General features: G+C 50.0%; 2 protein-coding genes across 3 annotated transcripts in view; one reads left to right on the plus strand and one right to left on the minus strand.

Annotated features, from left to right (window-relative positions):
• Positions 1 to 8,081, plus strand: part of DPYSL3 (dihydropyrimidinase like 3) — a 47,886-nt gene extending 39,805 nt beyond the window's left edge. For both annotated transcript variants that reach the window (XM_085312705.1, XM_085312707.1), the window contains exons 9-14: positions 1,804 to 1,960; positions 5,042 to 5,183; positions 5,645 to 5,815; positions 6,422 to 6,601; positions 7,235 to 7,397; positions 7,885 to 8,081. In XM_085312705.1, the coding sequence (XP_085168831.1) occupies positions 1,804 to 1,960; positions 5,042 to 5,183; positions 5,645 to 5,815; positions 6,422 to 6,601; positions 7,235 to 7,397; positions 7,885 to 7,973 (902 nt within the window). In that variant the 3' untranslated portion in view covers positions 7,974 to 8,081. The remainder of the gene's footprint in view (positions 1 to 1,803; positions 1,961 to 5,041; positions 5,184 to 5,644; positions 5,816 to 6,421; positions 6,602 to 7,234; positions 7,398 to 7,884) is intronic.
• A 2,475-nt stretch (positions 8,082 to 10,556) lies between these two features.
• Positions 10,557 to 14,937, minus strand: part of STK32A (serine/threonine kinase 32A) — a 44,122-nt gene continuing 39,741 nt past the window's right edge. Inside the window, exons 11-12 of the mRNA XM_085312641.1 lie at positions 12,597 to 12,661; positions 10,557 to 11,902 (exon numbers count right to left, since the gene is read on the minus strand). Coding sequence (XP_085168767.1) covers positions 11,809 to 11,902; positions 12,597 to 12,661 — 159 coding nt within the window. The 3' untranslated portion in view covers positions 10,557 to 11,808. The remainder of the gene's footprint in view (positions 11,903 to 12,596; positions 12,662 to 14,937) is intronic.

Consider the following 14,937-nt stretch of genomic DNA (forward strand, 5'->3'; position numbering starts at 1 on the left):
GTCCATTGGGGTTGCAGGTAGTTCAGGGATTTACCTAACCCTTGTGAAGGGGCAAAGGAACACTSCACCAGGCCACTTGGAGCTACCTTCTATCGTTGCCTCAGGTAACACAAACGTGTGGCTGTGAAGGGCTCTCTATGCAAGGATACTGATCCCATCTATGTGCGTGTGATCTGAGCTGCTGCATAKAGTCCCAACTTCTGCTTGATGCGGTGACCCTTGAGGAGGTGCCTGGGGGCCTTTTGTGGATGGATGGGAGCTCCGTCTGGCACTGGAGCGCAGGGACTCCCTTCCCACACATATAGGCACATAGGCACCTACGTTCAGCTTGCCTCTCTCTTCCCAAGAGGTAGTGAACAATGAGGCTGACAGAAACTGTTCTTTCTGCACAAGACCTTGAGTGGCAGCAGCCCTGCTCACATCCTTCGCTCCTTTCACTGGTAGGAAAGACACATGTGCATGCAGACACTCATGCAGAGTGAGACACACTTATGTGCAGGATTGTAGGRTGATGCTGACCCACAAAAAACGTGGATTGTGCTAGGTGAGCCTATGGGAGGCTACACTGGTTCTAGCTTAGCCACCTGGARCATTTTGCCAGCATGGACTTCTTCAGGACTGGGATTTCACCTGATGAGGYGTGAAGGAGCTCTGCACCCTCCTACACTGTCACTCTGGAGTTTCTCAATGGACTCGGAGGATCTACGACCTCTACAAAAGGGCTAAAAAAAATGTAGAAAATGTATTTGTAGAGAGGATCTTGATGGAACTGGTAAGTATGAGACTAAACAATAACTGTATCCCAGAAATATTGCAGTYAGAAGCACGCACCCAGACTGCAGAGACTATTTGGAAAGAAAAGCACAGTTTTGCAGTCCCCACCCTAGTTTATCAGTGTGACGAGCCCTGGTCTGCCGAAAGCCCTCGGTCACCAGCTGCTGCACTCTCACCTGCTCTGTCCCTGGAGTTGGATTCCAAGATATGCCAGAAAAGAATCAGTATTCAAATGAGAAATAGGATCAGGGAGAGCAGAGCCAGCTAGCACTCTGATGCACTTGCTAAATATTTACAAGGGATAAGGAAGGAGGAATTGAAGGAGATGACAATGAAAGACACTGTGAGAGGTTCGATCATTGACTTGGTATGGATTAGGTGTCAGACAGCATTGTGGGTCTGCCTCCCCCATTGTGAGCTGTTACTTCTTACTAAAATTACCTGGCTTCTGCCAGTTATTTCTGTGCTGTGTGTCAGCTCTGAAATGTGGCTGTGTCACTGCTGGGCAGAACGTCACCAAGGTGAAGTGCCTTTAGCTAGCAGAGCTGTGATGCTGGTGCAGCCAGCCTTGCAGAAGGGGTCAGAGGGGACCAGGCAGCTTCTCTGCTGAGGTCCATTGCAAAGACATATGAAGTCTGGAAACAACAACCTGCAGTAGCAGGAGGCCAAGCTGCTGGCATCATTCATGTGTGTGTGTTATCTGCCGGAGATATCTCTAAGGCTGTCTTCCCTCTCTGTGCTCCCTCCAGGCTTCCAGTGCCAGCAGARACTCTATACCCTTGAATAGCTAGACTGGGACAGTTCCTGGTGCCTATGCATACTGTGGTGGGTAGACGGGGCTTCTTCTTGATACCACTGTGGGCCTTGTAGAGTCCCTTCTGTCTGCTCCAGTTCCCAAAATCAAAGCGGATGATGCAGGCTGATAGGGGCTTAGGGGGTCCTCTAGGCATATGTCGAGCTGTTCATAACCGTGTAAGGGAGAAAGTCTGAAGACTGCCAAAACAAGATCCATTTTGTCTCCTTTTCCAGGCAATGTAGTGTTTGGCGAGCCAATCACAGCTAGTCTTGGCACTGATGGGACACACTACTGGAGCAAGAACTGGGCCAAGGCTGCGGCATTTGTGACCTCCCCACCTCTGAGCCCAGACCCAACGACCCCCGACTACATCAACTCTCTCCTGGCCAGGTTGGTGTCTGGCAGGCACGGAAAATTTCCCATGTGCAAATGGCTGATATGGCTAGTAAGAAAGGAGCAGACCTTTGGCCTTGAATAGGGAGGGAAAAGCTCATAGAGCATTTGGGTAACTTAGATATTAATCTAGCCTCCATCACTTCACAGTAGATTATTTAATGAGCTGCCTGATGAAATGTTGGGGGAGGTACCATAAGTTAAACATCAGTAACAGGAAAAATGCTAGGGCAAGCACTAATGAACCATTTAAGTGCCCAGAAGAAGACAAAGAACTGAGGACCAGCTAATACAGATTTATCAATAACAGAGTGTTCACTCTGATCTTGGCAAATTAGGCCTGTGCTGCTAAATAGAGGCAAGTGCAAAGGAAGGCTGCCCTCCCAAGAAAACCCTGTGTTTGCTTGTAAGCTGGAGTAGCTTCTCTGCAAAAACAGGATGAAGAATGACAGCCTGGGGTGTAACTCTGCAGAAAAAGATCTGGGGGTTAACGGTATCCATTAACTAGCTGAGTCCACTGTGTTGAGTAAAAGGCAGATTTTTCTTTCACCCATATGGGTAAGCAGTTGTACCGCCTGCAAAGTGCACAAGGCCTTTAAGGACAGCTCATGCATGACAGGAATGGTAGGTTTTTTCACCCTTAGGGCAAGGTRGGGGGAAGGGATCTGTTGAGAATTCAGAGCAAGTAATAAAATCTCCTCAGTACTTTGACTTGACCTTTCTCTCAAAGAGTTGCACTCCATCTTCTCACTGGTGAAGAACACTCAGCAGCAAGGAAGAGAGTCCATTGCTGTCTGTATTCTCATGCTGTGCGTGGATCATAAACTTTCACCTTGTGTTTGCTTGCTGAATTGTGCATGTGGCAGCTGGTCCATGTTAACCAGTGAACATCTGACACTGAGACAGTTGTAAATGGAAATAACCTTTGAGCTAATGCTATAAAAACGTCTGTCTAGATCAACAAGGGATGGCGAGTCAGTAAAAGGAGTACTAGCAGAATGACAAGTTAGGCTAAACCTGGGTTGTGCCAAGAGGGAGAGGCATTGCTGGATTTGTACAGGGATGTCATGGTTGGCATGAGAGGTGCTAGTGAASTTAAGGTCTGAATTTGCAGTTCACCCTGGATTTTGCTGTAGTGAATGAGCGACATGGGCCTGCACTGCATTTGGAAGAATAAAATAGGTGCAGATCTTCAGGACTGGGAGGGGAGAGTGAGCCCAGCTSCTGAACTGGCTTATTAGTCCTTCGTTTCCACTTCTGTATCAGATTTACCCCAACCCCCAAAGGAGAGAGAAGAGTATTTCTGATTCCTCGCAGCCCACRCACGTCTGTCCTATGCTCTGTCCTGCCACCTTTCCCAGGTCATTTTCTGCAAGGCTTCAGCAYGTGGAAAGGCTGAGAGGCTCCAGCTGGGCTGGCTGGCTGCCTTTCTTGCATCAGGACAAATCTGGTAGAGATTAGGAAGCATGTTTTCTCATAGACTGAGGCTGCACAGTCAGTCAGACATATGGCAGAAATTATTAAAGGAAGATAGAGATTACCAGTGGATTAGGACTGATTCTCAGCCCAGAGCACAGGGTCTTTCTGTCCGTGTTGTTCTGTATTCCAGCGCAGCCAGTCTGGGAGCCTAACACTCACAGTCATTTCCTTATCGCAGGTGGATTTGGGAGCTGGTGGCTCTTTTATGCAGTAAGGATGACTTTGCGGTTGCCCTGTGTCCTCCTGGCTCTCAAGTACCTGCAGCAGCCAGGTGGTTTCCTTGCCTTGCTGGCCATGAGGTCGCCAGCACTGCCCGTTTCTGCCCTCTGCTGTCACCATGGGGAATAGGACAGATTAAAGCATCTCAGTTTATGGTGGGTCTTTCCAGGCAGAAGGGATTCTTTATAAACAGCGTTAAACAGGCAGCTACTGTGAAGTGTAGTAGTGAAGCTTTCTTTAGCACCCTGGAGAGCTGCTTTGGGGGATGGGGTGGGGGGCTCCTGATTTGGGTAATCGCACTGGCAGATTTATGTCTGGCTGTGGGGGACATTTACTTTTGCTCTGATGCGGGGGAGATGCTGTGGCTTGGGCCAGAGGCTGTAACTTGAGCCAGCCTACACTTTTAAGCCTATCTTTTTAGTCTGCACTGCCAGTTCTTTGTCCTACTGCAGCTGGTGCTTCAAGTGTCCACCTTGTGTTTAAGAGGAGCCGTCAGTGAATTCCAGCTGGACAGAACAGCGCAGCTGTGCTGAGTCTCCCTCCTAGAGCGCTGGAGCCGGGGCGGGGTGGCCTCTGTACTCAGGATGGCTAACAGCATGAGCAGTGCAGCTCAGGCTCAGCACCACCTAAACCTGCACCTGCAGCCATCTCTTCTCACCTGCCTGGAGCTCTGACCTGCCATGCTCTGGCCTATCATCAAAGTGAAGACCCTGCCAGCTCTGTAGCTGCTGAGCTGTTCAGGGCCTCACTTCCAGTTTGCAGGAAACAAGAGGCTTCCTTTGGAGGAGGGGAAGGTTAAGCCTGCCCCTTGGGGATGCAGGAGCTTGCAATACATCATGAAAGGGCTGGCTTTAGAGGACCGTCCTTGGGCAGGAAAAAAATCCTTCCCTATGTGACAGGAAGGCTGCCCTCCCAGGAAAACCCAACAAACTTCCAGAAATAGTTTTTCTAACTTAGAGTATTTTTTCCCTTTGAATTAGTGCAAATGGCTGAGTCTGATATGGAAGGGTATTTTGTGGCTTGACACAAAGCCATCTCATTCTCCTGTAGGCATACAGTTCCTCAGGACATTTTTCCCTAAGAGCTCAGCTGTTTACTTCTATGTGCAGCACGTTTTTTGTGCCCTGTGCGGATGGTGCAGTGGGACTGAACTCTCCTACCCTTGTGCTCTGTATCAGGCTCTCTGGTAATGCATCCACCACAGAAGCCAAATTGTGTGGAAGCCTCCAGACAGAAGGAGTGTAGAAACAGGGATGTAGAGTAAATAGAGAATTGAACTAGTGGCTGCCCCCACACWGAGGAAATCCTTGTCCTTTGTGTCTCTGTTTTTGTTTTACCAACAAAATGACTGATGATGCTTTTGTTGCCACCACCCTTCAGTGGTGACCTCCAGGTTTCAGGAAGTGCCCATTGTACGTTCAGCACTGCACAGAAAGCAATTGGAAAAGACAACTTCACAGCAATCCCAGAAGGGACCAATGGCATAGAGGAACGGATGTCTGTCATCTGGGACAAGGCAGTGGTAAGAGGCACAGCAGGGAGAAAGGACAGTGTTTGGACAGGATGGGCACCCAACTTGGATGTCCTGTTTTCGTGTCCCTAGCAGAGCTGATCACCCACCAGCMCATCTCTTTCTGGCTTTGTAAGGCAAAACAAGCAAGAACGAGAGAGGGAGGTGTGAAAGGTTCAGAGTGAACAACCAGGATGTGTGAAGCATACATGTGCTACAGGATTCTTGCGGGAGGTGTGTGTGGGGGGGCTGAGATCCCTGGCTTGATGCAATCCCTAGCCTGACAAGTTGCTTCATCAAGTCACTTCCCTTTTATACCTCAGTTTTTCTGTCTGTCTATCTGAAGGTAGTAAAAACAGCCATACTAGGTCTGGGCCAAGCTAGTTGAGATCTTGTATTTGACTGTGAGCATAGCGCTTCCTGAGGTGATTCTCTTACCCAAAGACTGCTTCATTCTCTTTGTGCCTGAGCAGGCCACAGGAAAGATGGATGAAAACCAGTTTGTGGCGGTGACAAGCACTAATGCTGCAAAAATCTTCAACCTGTACCCACGGAAAGGGAGAATAGCAGTGGGCTCAGACAGTGATTTAGTTATATGGGATCCTGATGCAGTGAAGATTGTCACAGCAAAAAACCATCAATCTGTAAGTCCTCTGCTTATCTGTGGGAGTGCTGGAGGGAGGGGTTGCTGAGGAGCTTTGTATAAAGGTTGTCCTTGTCATCAGCAGCTGAGCACTGCCAGCAGTACAGGCCTGGCTCTGAGRAGGAGGGACTGAGTACAAGCTTTGGGTGATGTGAATTGTGAATCCAAGGGGGGATGCCTGTGAGCCCTAGGGTCTGAGCACAGGAGGTTTCTCATCCAGCTGTGTCGCTCTTCTGAACATGGCTTATGCAGATGTAATGACATACATTTCTCCTTCTCTGAATTCCTTTTCCAAACTGAAATGTCTCCTTGCTTTGCCAGCGTACTTTATTCATGTTATACGTCCTTATGTCCAAAAAGAGAGTAAGCCCTCTCTTGTTGTTCGAGTCCTTGTTGACACCRAGCTCTGAGGCAGCACATCCTTGTAGTATGATGGAGTAGAGAACTAAAGGAGGGCTCTGGAGCAGGCAAGGCTATTATTAGTTTCCTCTCCATGCACTTGTGACTTCAGCAAAGGGCCATGGGGACGAAGCAGCCTTGAGGGGCAGGCCTCCTAGGTCAGAGCTGCAGTGCTCACATCCCTCCTGACCATCATCACCTGCTGCAGGTGGCTGAATACAACATCTTTGAAGGGATGGAGCTGCGTGGGGCCCCGCTGGTTGTCATATGCCAGGGCAAGATCGTGTTGGAGGATGGCAACCTGCATGTGACCCAGGGGACTGGACGCTTCCTGCCCAGCAGTCCTTTCCCTGACTATGTCTACAAGCGTATCAAGGCCAGGAGGAAGGTGAGAAGCTCGCCAGYGGCAGCAGAGTGAGGAGGCTGAACACTGCTTGTCTGAACTACCCTCTTCCCTGGTAGCTGATTGTTTTTCCTCTCTGCTTTTCTCACTGGACCCTGGAATCAGTGCTGCAAGTCTGTGTATTTTAGACTTACAGCTGGGATATCTGAAACTGCCCTCAGYGTTGTGCGCCACCATCAGAGGCAGGAAGCTTGACGGGGTACGCTGCAGATGATGCCTGTCCAGTAGCTCCCTTGTTGTTGTCCTGCTGTTGCAGGAGTCTGAAAGGAAGAGCTTAATTTAAAAACTTGGAGATTGGCAAGAAATGACCTTCTCCCCTTCCCATTCGTGCAGCGTAAATCCCTGCTGAGGGGCTGTCTGTTGCATAGGGCCTGTACACGCTTTGCAGATGGGACTGGGGGGGCATCACACAAAATGAGCGGTGGGGTGCGCATGGCACCATGCTGTGCGGAGGCTGCTGGTGTGTGGGACGGAGGGGCACAGGGTGGCAGTGTAAGGTGTCTCTGCTGCGGGCTCTGGCAGCTGAGGTGCTGCTGGCTCCTGATCCAGCTCGCAGCGGTGGGGATGCTTGCTGCAGGGAGGAGAAGCGTCACCATCCTGTGTTCCCTCTGGTCACAGATGGCCGAGATGCATGCCGTGCCACGAGGCATGTATGATGGACCTGTGTTTGACCTGACCACCACCCCCAAGGGGGGGACCCCTGTTGGGTCAACCCGGGGGTCCCCCACACGGCAGACTCCCCCTGTCAGGAACCTCCACCAGTCTGGATTCAGCCTGTCAGGTGAGCGTGTGGAAGGGCTGGGCTGGAGGAGCGCGTAGCCACCGGCTGTGTCATCTCAGCCCTGCGTCTGGGGCCTGAGTTAAGGGTGCAGGTGGCTGGGGAACGGCATGGGGCAAGCTGAGCCCGAGAGCAGTGTGGTGGGGTGGGGTGAGGCCTCGTGCCTCCCGTGGAGGCTGTGCCTGGGGCCACCCTCCACCCTGCTTGCAGCTCCCAGTAACAGGCCATTCTGGCCACAGCTTGCCTGGACGTGCCACAACAGCGTCAGAGCAGTCCCTTGCCCTGTGGCTCCCTTCAAGGAGAAACTCAAGGCACAGCTCTCCTGGTTGTTACAGGAGGCAGAGGCGGAGCCGGTCAGCATGGACAGCTGCGATGAAGGACATGGCAGGACCTGCCGGGAGACCTCAGGTTCCTGTCTGCTTGGTCCTATGACGAAAATGCTCTAACTTTGCTTTCCTCCTTCCCTTTGTGCTTGCTTGCCCTCTTCCAGGTACCCAGATCGATGAGGGCGTTCGCTCAGCAAGCAAGCGCATTGTCGCACCCCCAGGAGGCCGCTCCAATATAACCTCTCTGAGTTAAATGTCTGAGCTGGGAAGGAAGCGAATCCCCATTCAAGCAAAGGAAGAAAACTGGTACATCGGTGTTAGAGAAGGAAAAGCAAATAAACCTGTTCTGAAGAATCAATAAGCCTCAAGCCTTATGTTTCACAAATGCTACTTGCTACCTAGCTTTAAAGATACTGCTTCATTTTGTTTTATGCATAGCCGCAAACCTCTGTTGTTGTTGTTGGTTGGGTTGGGTCTTTCCTTTCCATTTTGCATGCACGCCGCTCAGACAGGTGCTTGGTTTGGAGTCTGTACTGTACATGTTGAGTGCTCGTGGGATGCTGCAGCGCGAGGCAGAAGGTGACTTGAGCAAAGGGCCAGGCGGGAGCTAAGGCCGCGCAGCCGCGGCCGAGTGCTGCGCGGGGCAGGGMGGGTTGGCGGGAGCTCCACGGGCCGGGGGTCTGTGTCCTGTTCTTGTCCTTTGTTTCCACTCGACACTGTCACCCTTTCACCGTGAGGCCCCTCGGGAAGCCCAAATCATCTCTGTAACAACTGTCACAGCGCCTCRTGTCAGAAATTTTATTACTTTGTACATTTTATTAAAAAACAGAAGAAAAAAGCAATTGTTCCTTCCAAACAAGTCTGAGTGCTGCTGGTGGTTCCTTCCTAAGGCTGTTGTGCTCTCTGGCYGGGGGGGAGGGCGAGGGGCTGCAGGATGGGGCCCAGCGGGGCCTGAGCTGGGGCTTGGGCTGAGCCCGAGCGGAAGCAGGAGCAGTGCCAGGACAGCAGCCCTGGGGGAAGACTGCGGTGCTCTGGGGGGCAAGTACCGTGGTGCTGGCGCAGCTCCTGTGGCAGCAGGAGCCACAGGACAGCACTGCCAGTGTGGGGGTGGTTGTTGGTGGGTGGGTGGGTTTTTTTTGTCTTTTTAAGTAAGTCTCCCTCTAAGACTGGAGCTGGTTGGAGCAGCTGTGTCTTCTCCAGGCCTCTCCACAGTGAATGCTCCTGTGCAGCTGCGCATTGACTTGAGGCTGCAACCTGCTACAGTGTGCAAAGTGTTGAGAAAACCCCCAAGAGCTTCAGATTGTTCCTTAAGTACTATGAAAATTAAGTATCAATGTAGGCAGTAAGGATCCTTTTCTTCTTCCTTAACTAGTTGACTGAGACACTCGGTTTTACATGCTGCAGCACAGCCAGGACACGCGGCGGCAGTGCTGGGGCTGGGGAGCTGTGCACACCTGGGGGCTTTGCGATCATGGCCACAGAGCTCAGGCTCTCTCCCTTGCTGCGTGGAGCCAGCGCAGCGCTGCTGCCGCAGCAGGACRATTCTGCCCAGCTGCAGGCGCACGGGGATGCGCTGGGGCCGGGGGCACTGGGCCCTGCACACCCACTGCAGTGCCTCCCCAGCCAGGGCGCATCAGGGACTGCGCGCACGCAGCCCGTGCAGTCCTCAAGCGCAGTGCGGGTGCTCAGCTCCCTCGCACAGCACTCATGGCCAGGGCTGGAGAGGGTGGTCAGCCCACGACTTGGAGTCCAGCGAGGGGCATGTGTGGCTGGGCCAGCACCTGCCCTGCACCATGTGTCAGTGATGCTACAAGGCCTCATGGCACCATCGGGTACAGCTCAAGTCCAAGATACAAACAGTGCAAAAACAAACTGTAAAGCCCCATCGCCCATCTGAAGAGCAGGCAGGTGCTGCCACCTGGCAGGGCGATGGCCCGGAGGGCTGGAGCTGGGAGATGCGCAGGAGCCTGGTGCCCCCCGCCCAGGCACGACTGTCCCCAGACCCTGCCTGCCGGCTGTGGCGGTGACACAGGTACCGACGGGGGGGGGGGGGGGGGTGCTGGACTTCCGCAGCTCAGCCTGTCTGCAAGGCCGTGGGGCATGCAGCACCCTCCAAGGACACAGCTGGGCAGCAGCAAGGCCAACTGCTAATGCAGGCAAGGGTGTGATGCAGTGGAGTAGGCAACAGTGTGGCTGCAGCAGCCTGGCAGTAAAACAGTTTACACAGGCAATAAATACGCTACGGACGATAGCTAGTGAACTAAAGCTCATGTTCAGAGGTGAATTGTGACTCGGCTGCGCCGTACTGCGTTGCTCACTCTGTGCCWCAACAGTGATGAAATGTGCTGCCAGGCTTTTCTATACAGTTGCACTGCTGGACAGCTGCTTGACTTGGCTTCAGGCAGGCTCACATGGCATTCACAGGGAGGTGCTCGCTTCTGCACATGAGGAGCCCACACGTGCCGCAAGGCAAACCAGGCAGCCCTCATCAGATCAATGTGCGATGGCTTATTACCATCTCAATCAGTCACGAGCACCTGGGAAGACACCCCAGTCTTCTACAGACTATTTTTTTTTGGGGGGGGGGGGGCTGACTCTCAGAAAAGACCCTAATCCATCAAGCTGCATCTCCTGAGGGTATCTGAAAGGTTAGTGTCAGGCAGAAGAAAAGCGCTTTTAAMCTATGATGTCAGTAAAAATCCTAGTTGGCGCTAGACAGTGGTAATGCACATTCTGGCTTGCAATGCAAGTGACCTCAGAAATAACACTGACTTCTGATCATCTGGGATGCAGCACTGCATTTGCTATTGTTTTTAATTCAGATTTTTGAGTTGATCAGATTTAGCCAGAGAAAATGACAGGAAGGCAAAAGGGGACATACAAACAGAGTAGCTTTGGGCAAATGGGAGACAGTTCATCAGACACTGATCATATTCCTGAGAATAGGAAAGAAGTTGAATAGAATGTGAAAAAAATAAGATCTACCAAGGCATTTAAATAGCATCACTTCCCCATCTTACCATAAAAGAGAGATTCTTTGGTCAATCTCAGTCTTGGCAAAGACGCAACCAAAAGCACAGCTCTTGCTGCAAACAGTAGCTGCTTAAATGAGGCCTACGTTGATGAAAGCTACACAACCCAATTTACCTCTGATGTTGGAAGCTGCAATCCCATCAAATTCAGTGAGTTGCAGTATTTTAATGTGATGGAGTTTTTCACTGTGACCTGGAAATGCTTCTGGATTGCTGTGTTATTCCCCAGTAAGTGGTCGTTACCTCTTTAGCTCCCCTTCTGTCCATAGACTGACCACCTACCAAGCTATCATTGCTCTGTGAGAAATGGGAGTACAAGAAACATCATGTAGAAAGGGAGCAGCCAAATGGCCAGGAAACCTTTGCTGCCTCCTCCCAGTYAGTGAATCGTATCATTGCTCATTGCTGCCTTCATGCCTAGACTTGAGGAATGTGAGCAAGAGACCTCTGCAAGCAAAGGACACCTTTGTCATTGTGCACTGGCCATGAGCCCACAGCTTGAGAGCAGCCACTTCCATTGGGAACAAGCAATCACGAGTCCACGTAAGAGCCCTGACCTCCAAAGAGCCTGGACTCAATGTGCTGTTGCAGACCCATCACGGAGATGAAAAATAGCAAAGACTGCTCTACTAATGATGTACTATTTCAATCCTTCTGTTAACCCTACTGGCAGTCACCCGAGCCTCAGCACCACAGACCAGGATACAGGCTAACCATGCCCATAATGATAAATGCTGTTCTTATAGTCCTACCCATTTTCACATGGTCACATACCTGTCACCAGCAAGGCAAAAAAAGAATAGGATCTGATTCTAACTGACTGTGAAAATTAGTGGGACAACACCCAGGGCATCTCCCTCACCCCCGAGATCTACCTGCTGCAGGGTAGAAGGAAGAATGAAAGGGCACCCGAGTTCCTACCCCAGAAGCAGTGTGCGGGACTATCTGCAGTGTTCTGCTAGCAGTGGATGATTCTGTTTGCCAAGTTCCACCAATGTGTGTAGGCAGGTGTGCATCAGACCCACAAGGAAGGCTCCAGAAGAGGTTATGCTGATCTCAGAGGTTATTGTTCTGGCTATCTTCCTTATCTGCATCTCTGCTTTTTGCCATGGTTATGTCCTCCTGAATTTCATTGTGGTGGTGTCTCACCCTTAAGGAAAGAAAGGAACATTCACGCAGTAAGGGAAAACCCGCACAATGCACACTGTCCTCAGGCTGTGTGTGAGCCTTCTGATTCCTGGCTCGTGCTACAGCCTCTCTTACACAGGGTCTGCTCCGAGCCTCTCTCATCACCACTTTCTCCCTACTGCTTTGGAACTGCCCCTTCTSAGTCCGCTTTCTGCAGGGACTCAGCAGGCTGTCTCTAGGGAATGGTTACTGGGAGAMGCTCAAAAAAGACCTTATTTCAGCAGGATCACTACAAATGTGGGGCCTAGCTCTGCAACACTCTCTATGTGACTGCAGAAACAGTGTTTCTGCTCTTCCCTGGGTCTCTCAGTCTTGGCCCAGGGCCTGTAGCAGATCATAAGACTGGGAGATGCTGAAGACCAGCACTTCATCCTGAAACAGCGAAGTGGCAGTAAGGGAAGAAATATGCTTTGCTATGCCTCCAGAGACATGAGTTTGTGCCTTATTTCAGAGGGCTGCCACACTCTAACTCAGTCCTAAGAGGGCTAAGGGCCCAGAGAAAGACAAGAACTATTTACATTGACAGGTATTTGCTTGGGAGCTGTGGATTCGGTCTCATCATACCATCTTGTGGCTACTGCATGGATGTGAGAGGGTTGTCAGATCTGCCATGTCAATGTGCCAGAGTAAGACAGTACTTTTATATCAATACTTACTTTTCTCTGTTGAAAATAATGAAGTCCCTTTGGAGAATCTCTAGGTGTTTTTGAAGATGGCAGGCCTTCCACATTGGAACGGAATATATGAAAATGTGGGAACAGAAATGGAATAAATTCACAGTTAGCACAAAAATGATATTGCAAGGACAACTTCAAGGAGATGACAGAGATATCTTTAGATACAGTATATCTTTAGCAGTGCAGTTGAGAGAATGGTATTAGGACTCTCCCTCCTCTCATTTAAAACTGGGTGTATACATGCTCCAAATTATACGTCTTGTTTCCACAGGAATTTTGCTATTGCAGAAGACCTAAAAACTCTGTAAATGGATAAAACAGCTCATCACAGTGAAGCCTTCCAGGATGCAGGATGTACCCCTAGATGTCTGTGCATAAGCTACAAGACAATACAGTGAAAACAGACGGAGGCCACAGCAGCAGCTCAGGAGTTATTTTATGCTTTTGCTCGTAACAGGCCAGTACGAAATAAACAATTCAAGCACTAGTTGGCTGTTAACTCTGCAGTGAGCTGTAGTCCCAAACAGACTCACAGCATGTACAAAGGGATTGTGTCTCAACATCGTAATTTCTCCAGCCTGTTACCATTGGGAAGGGAAACAATCACATGATCGATCACAACAAGCAGAAACACACAGGGCAGTTCAGGCAGGATCTGGAGAACATGAATTCCTATAGTCTACACTATGGGATGAAGTTTAAGCTGGCAAAGTGCTAAAAAAATCATCTGAATTTCCCCAAGGTTATTAGATTTCTCCATAGTCCCCCAAACTGCAACTGAGTGTTCAGTCTTACATCTTTCAGAGAAAGAATTTATTTACAGGTATTTTTTCAGTAGGAGCAATCTGGAAATGCACACAAAGCTCATCTGTGTTTTTGCATCCTTTTTTTAATCTGTATTGTATACAGAGACAAAAGAGAATTTTGTGTTGCACAGAACTGGGAAGTAGGAGATAGTGGCTACAGTTGTTACTGTTCAATCTTAGCGTGCTATGCGCCCTGCAGAACATGCCAATGGACACTGTCTTCCCTGTGGTGTTTACAGCACAGAATATGACACTGCACAACTGAAAACTACAGGCAGCAGGGGAGGAAAYGGGAGCTTTGGAAAGAGACTCATGAAATTTCTTAGCTACATATGTGCATATCTGTAAAAATGTTCTAGCACCAGCTTGGGCTTCCTCCTTGTCCCATGGGGAAAATAAAAGGAGTCTCTGTTAACGCTGAATGGTGCTTTTGGAGTTTAGAATGCAGTACTGTGAACACACCTAATATTAGCTGTCAGGTCGCAGAGCCCTGTGAAGAGCCTGTCTCATTTCCTGAGCTCAAGGAGCTCTGAGGCCAGGGGGAAGCAAGCGGGAGGTCAGGATCAGCATCATGTGTGTTTGCCTCAGGCACAGCCCATCAACAGCCATGGGCACACCGTGTGCAGACAGTGGGGGAAAACAGCCCAGGGGCAAATAAAACAATTATGAGGCCTAACTCCAGCTGCAAAGAATGGTTGCGATCATGCTGGCACTGTTTTTCTTTGCCTGAGAGCTAACACTCTGCAACTCCAAGAGCCACTGCAAGTACACCTGATTCTTGGGCCCGGCAACACAGAACAACGCATGCCACCTCTGTAATCTTCATTTGAGCTTATGCTGAAGGGCGGCCTCAAAGACGTATGGGTCCTGCACGGTTCACCTGCCACTGCACACACTTCACCAACTGTGAGTCACAGATCAATCCTCACAGATGCCAGTCTTGCAGACTACTGCCTAAGAAGTTACATTCCCACATCACATTTAATTCCACCTAGGGATTCCTATCAGTCGCTGCTTTCTTACACAGCTCATCGCTTTTGAGCCACTATTTTCACAAACACTCATGGCAGTAAATAGTACACTTGAGATGTTGTACCTTGCTATATTCTGCTATTGGTTAGAAAGAATGTTGAAAAAAAACTTACTGYCTTGCATGCAAAAATACATCAGGAAAATAGGCAAGCTTTACTTTGTGCTGATTTATGGGAGTCAATTACCATCTCTGATTCAAGGTTGCTTTTCAGTTTGTGAGAATTGGCAGACAAGACATGGTTTACAAACCTCAGGGAATCTTCCCATCTGACAGGAATGAGAACTGAGAAAATATTTACACAGATTCAGCATTCCCCTAACTTCTACAATGCTACAAAACTGGCCTTTTAGTGATGAAAGTTAAATTTAGAGATGTGTACTCTGGAGGAGAAGGAGGTGAAACAGAGCAAGGTTGGAGCCAAGAAAGAGGTTTTCCATTGCATGAGGAAAGGCAAAAGTCATGGGAGAAGACAGGAAGGCTC

The sequence above is a fragment of the Rhea americana genome, unplaced genomic scaffold, assembly GCF_003343005.1.
Source record: "Rhea americana isolate MKP2758 unplaced genomic scaffold, rheAme1 scaffold_37, whole genome shotgun sequence".
Classification (NCBI taxonomy): domain Eukaryota; kingdom Metazoa; phylum Chordata; class Aves; order Rheiformes; family Rheidae; genus Rhea; species Rhea americana.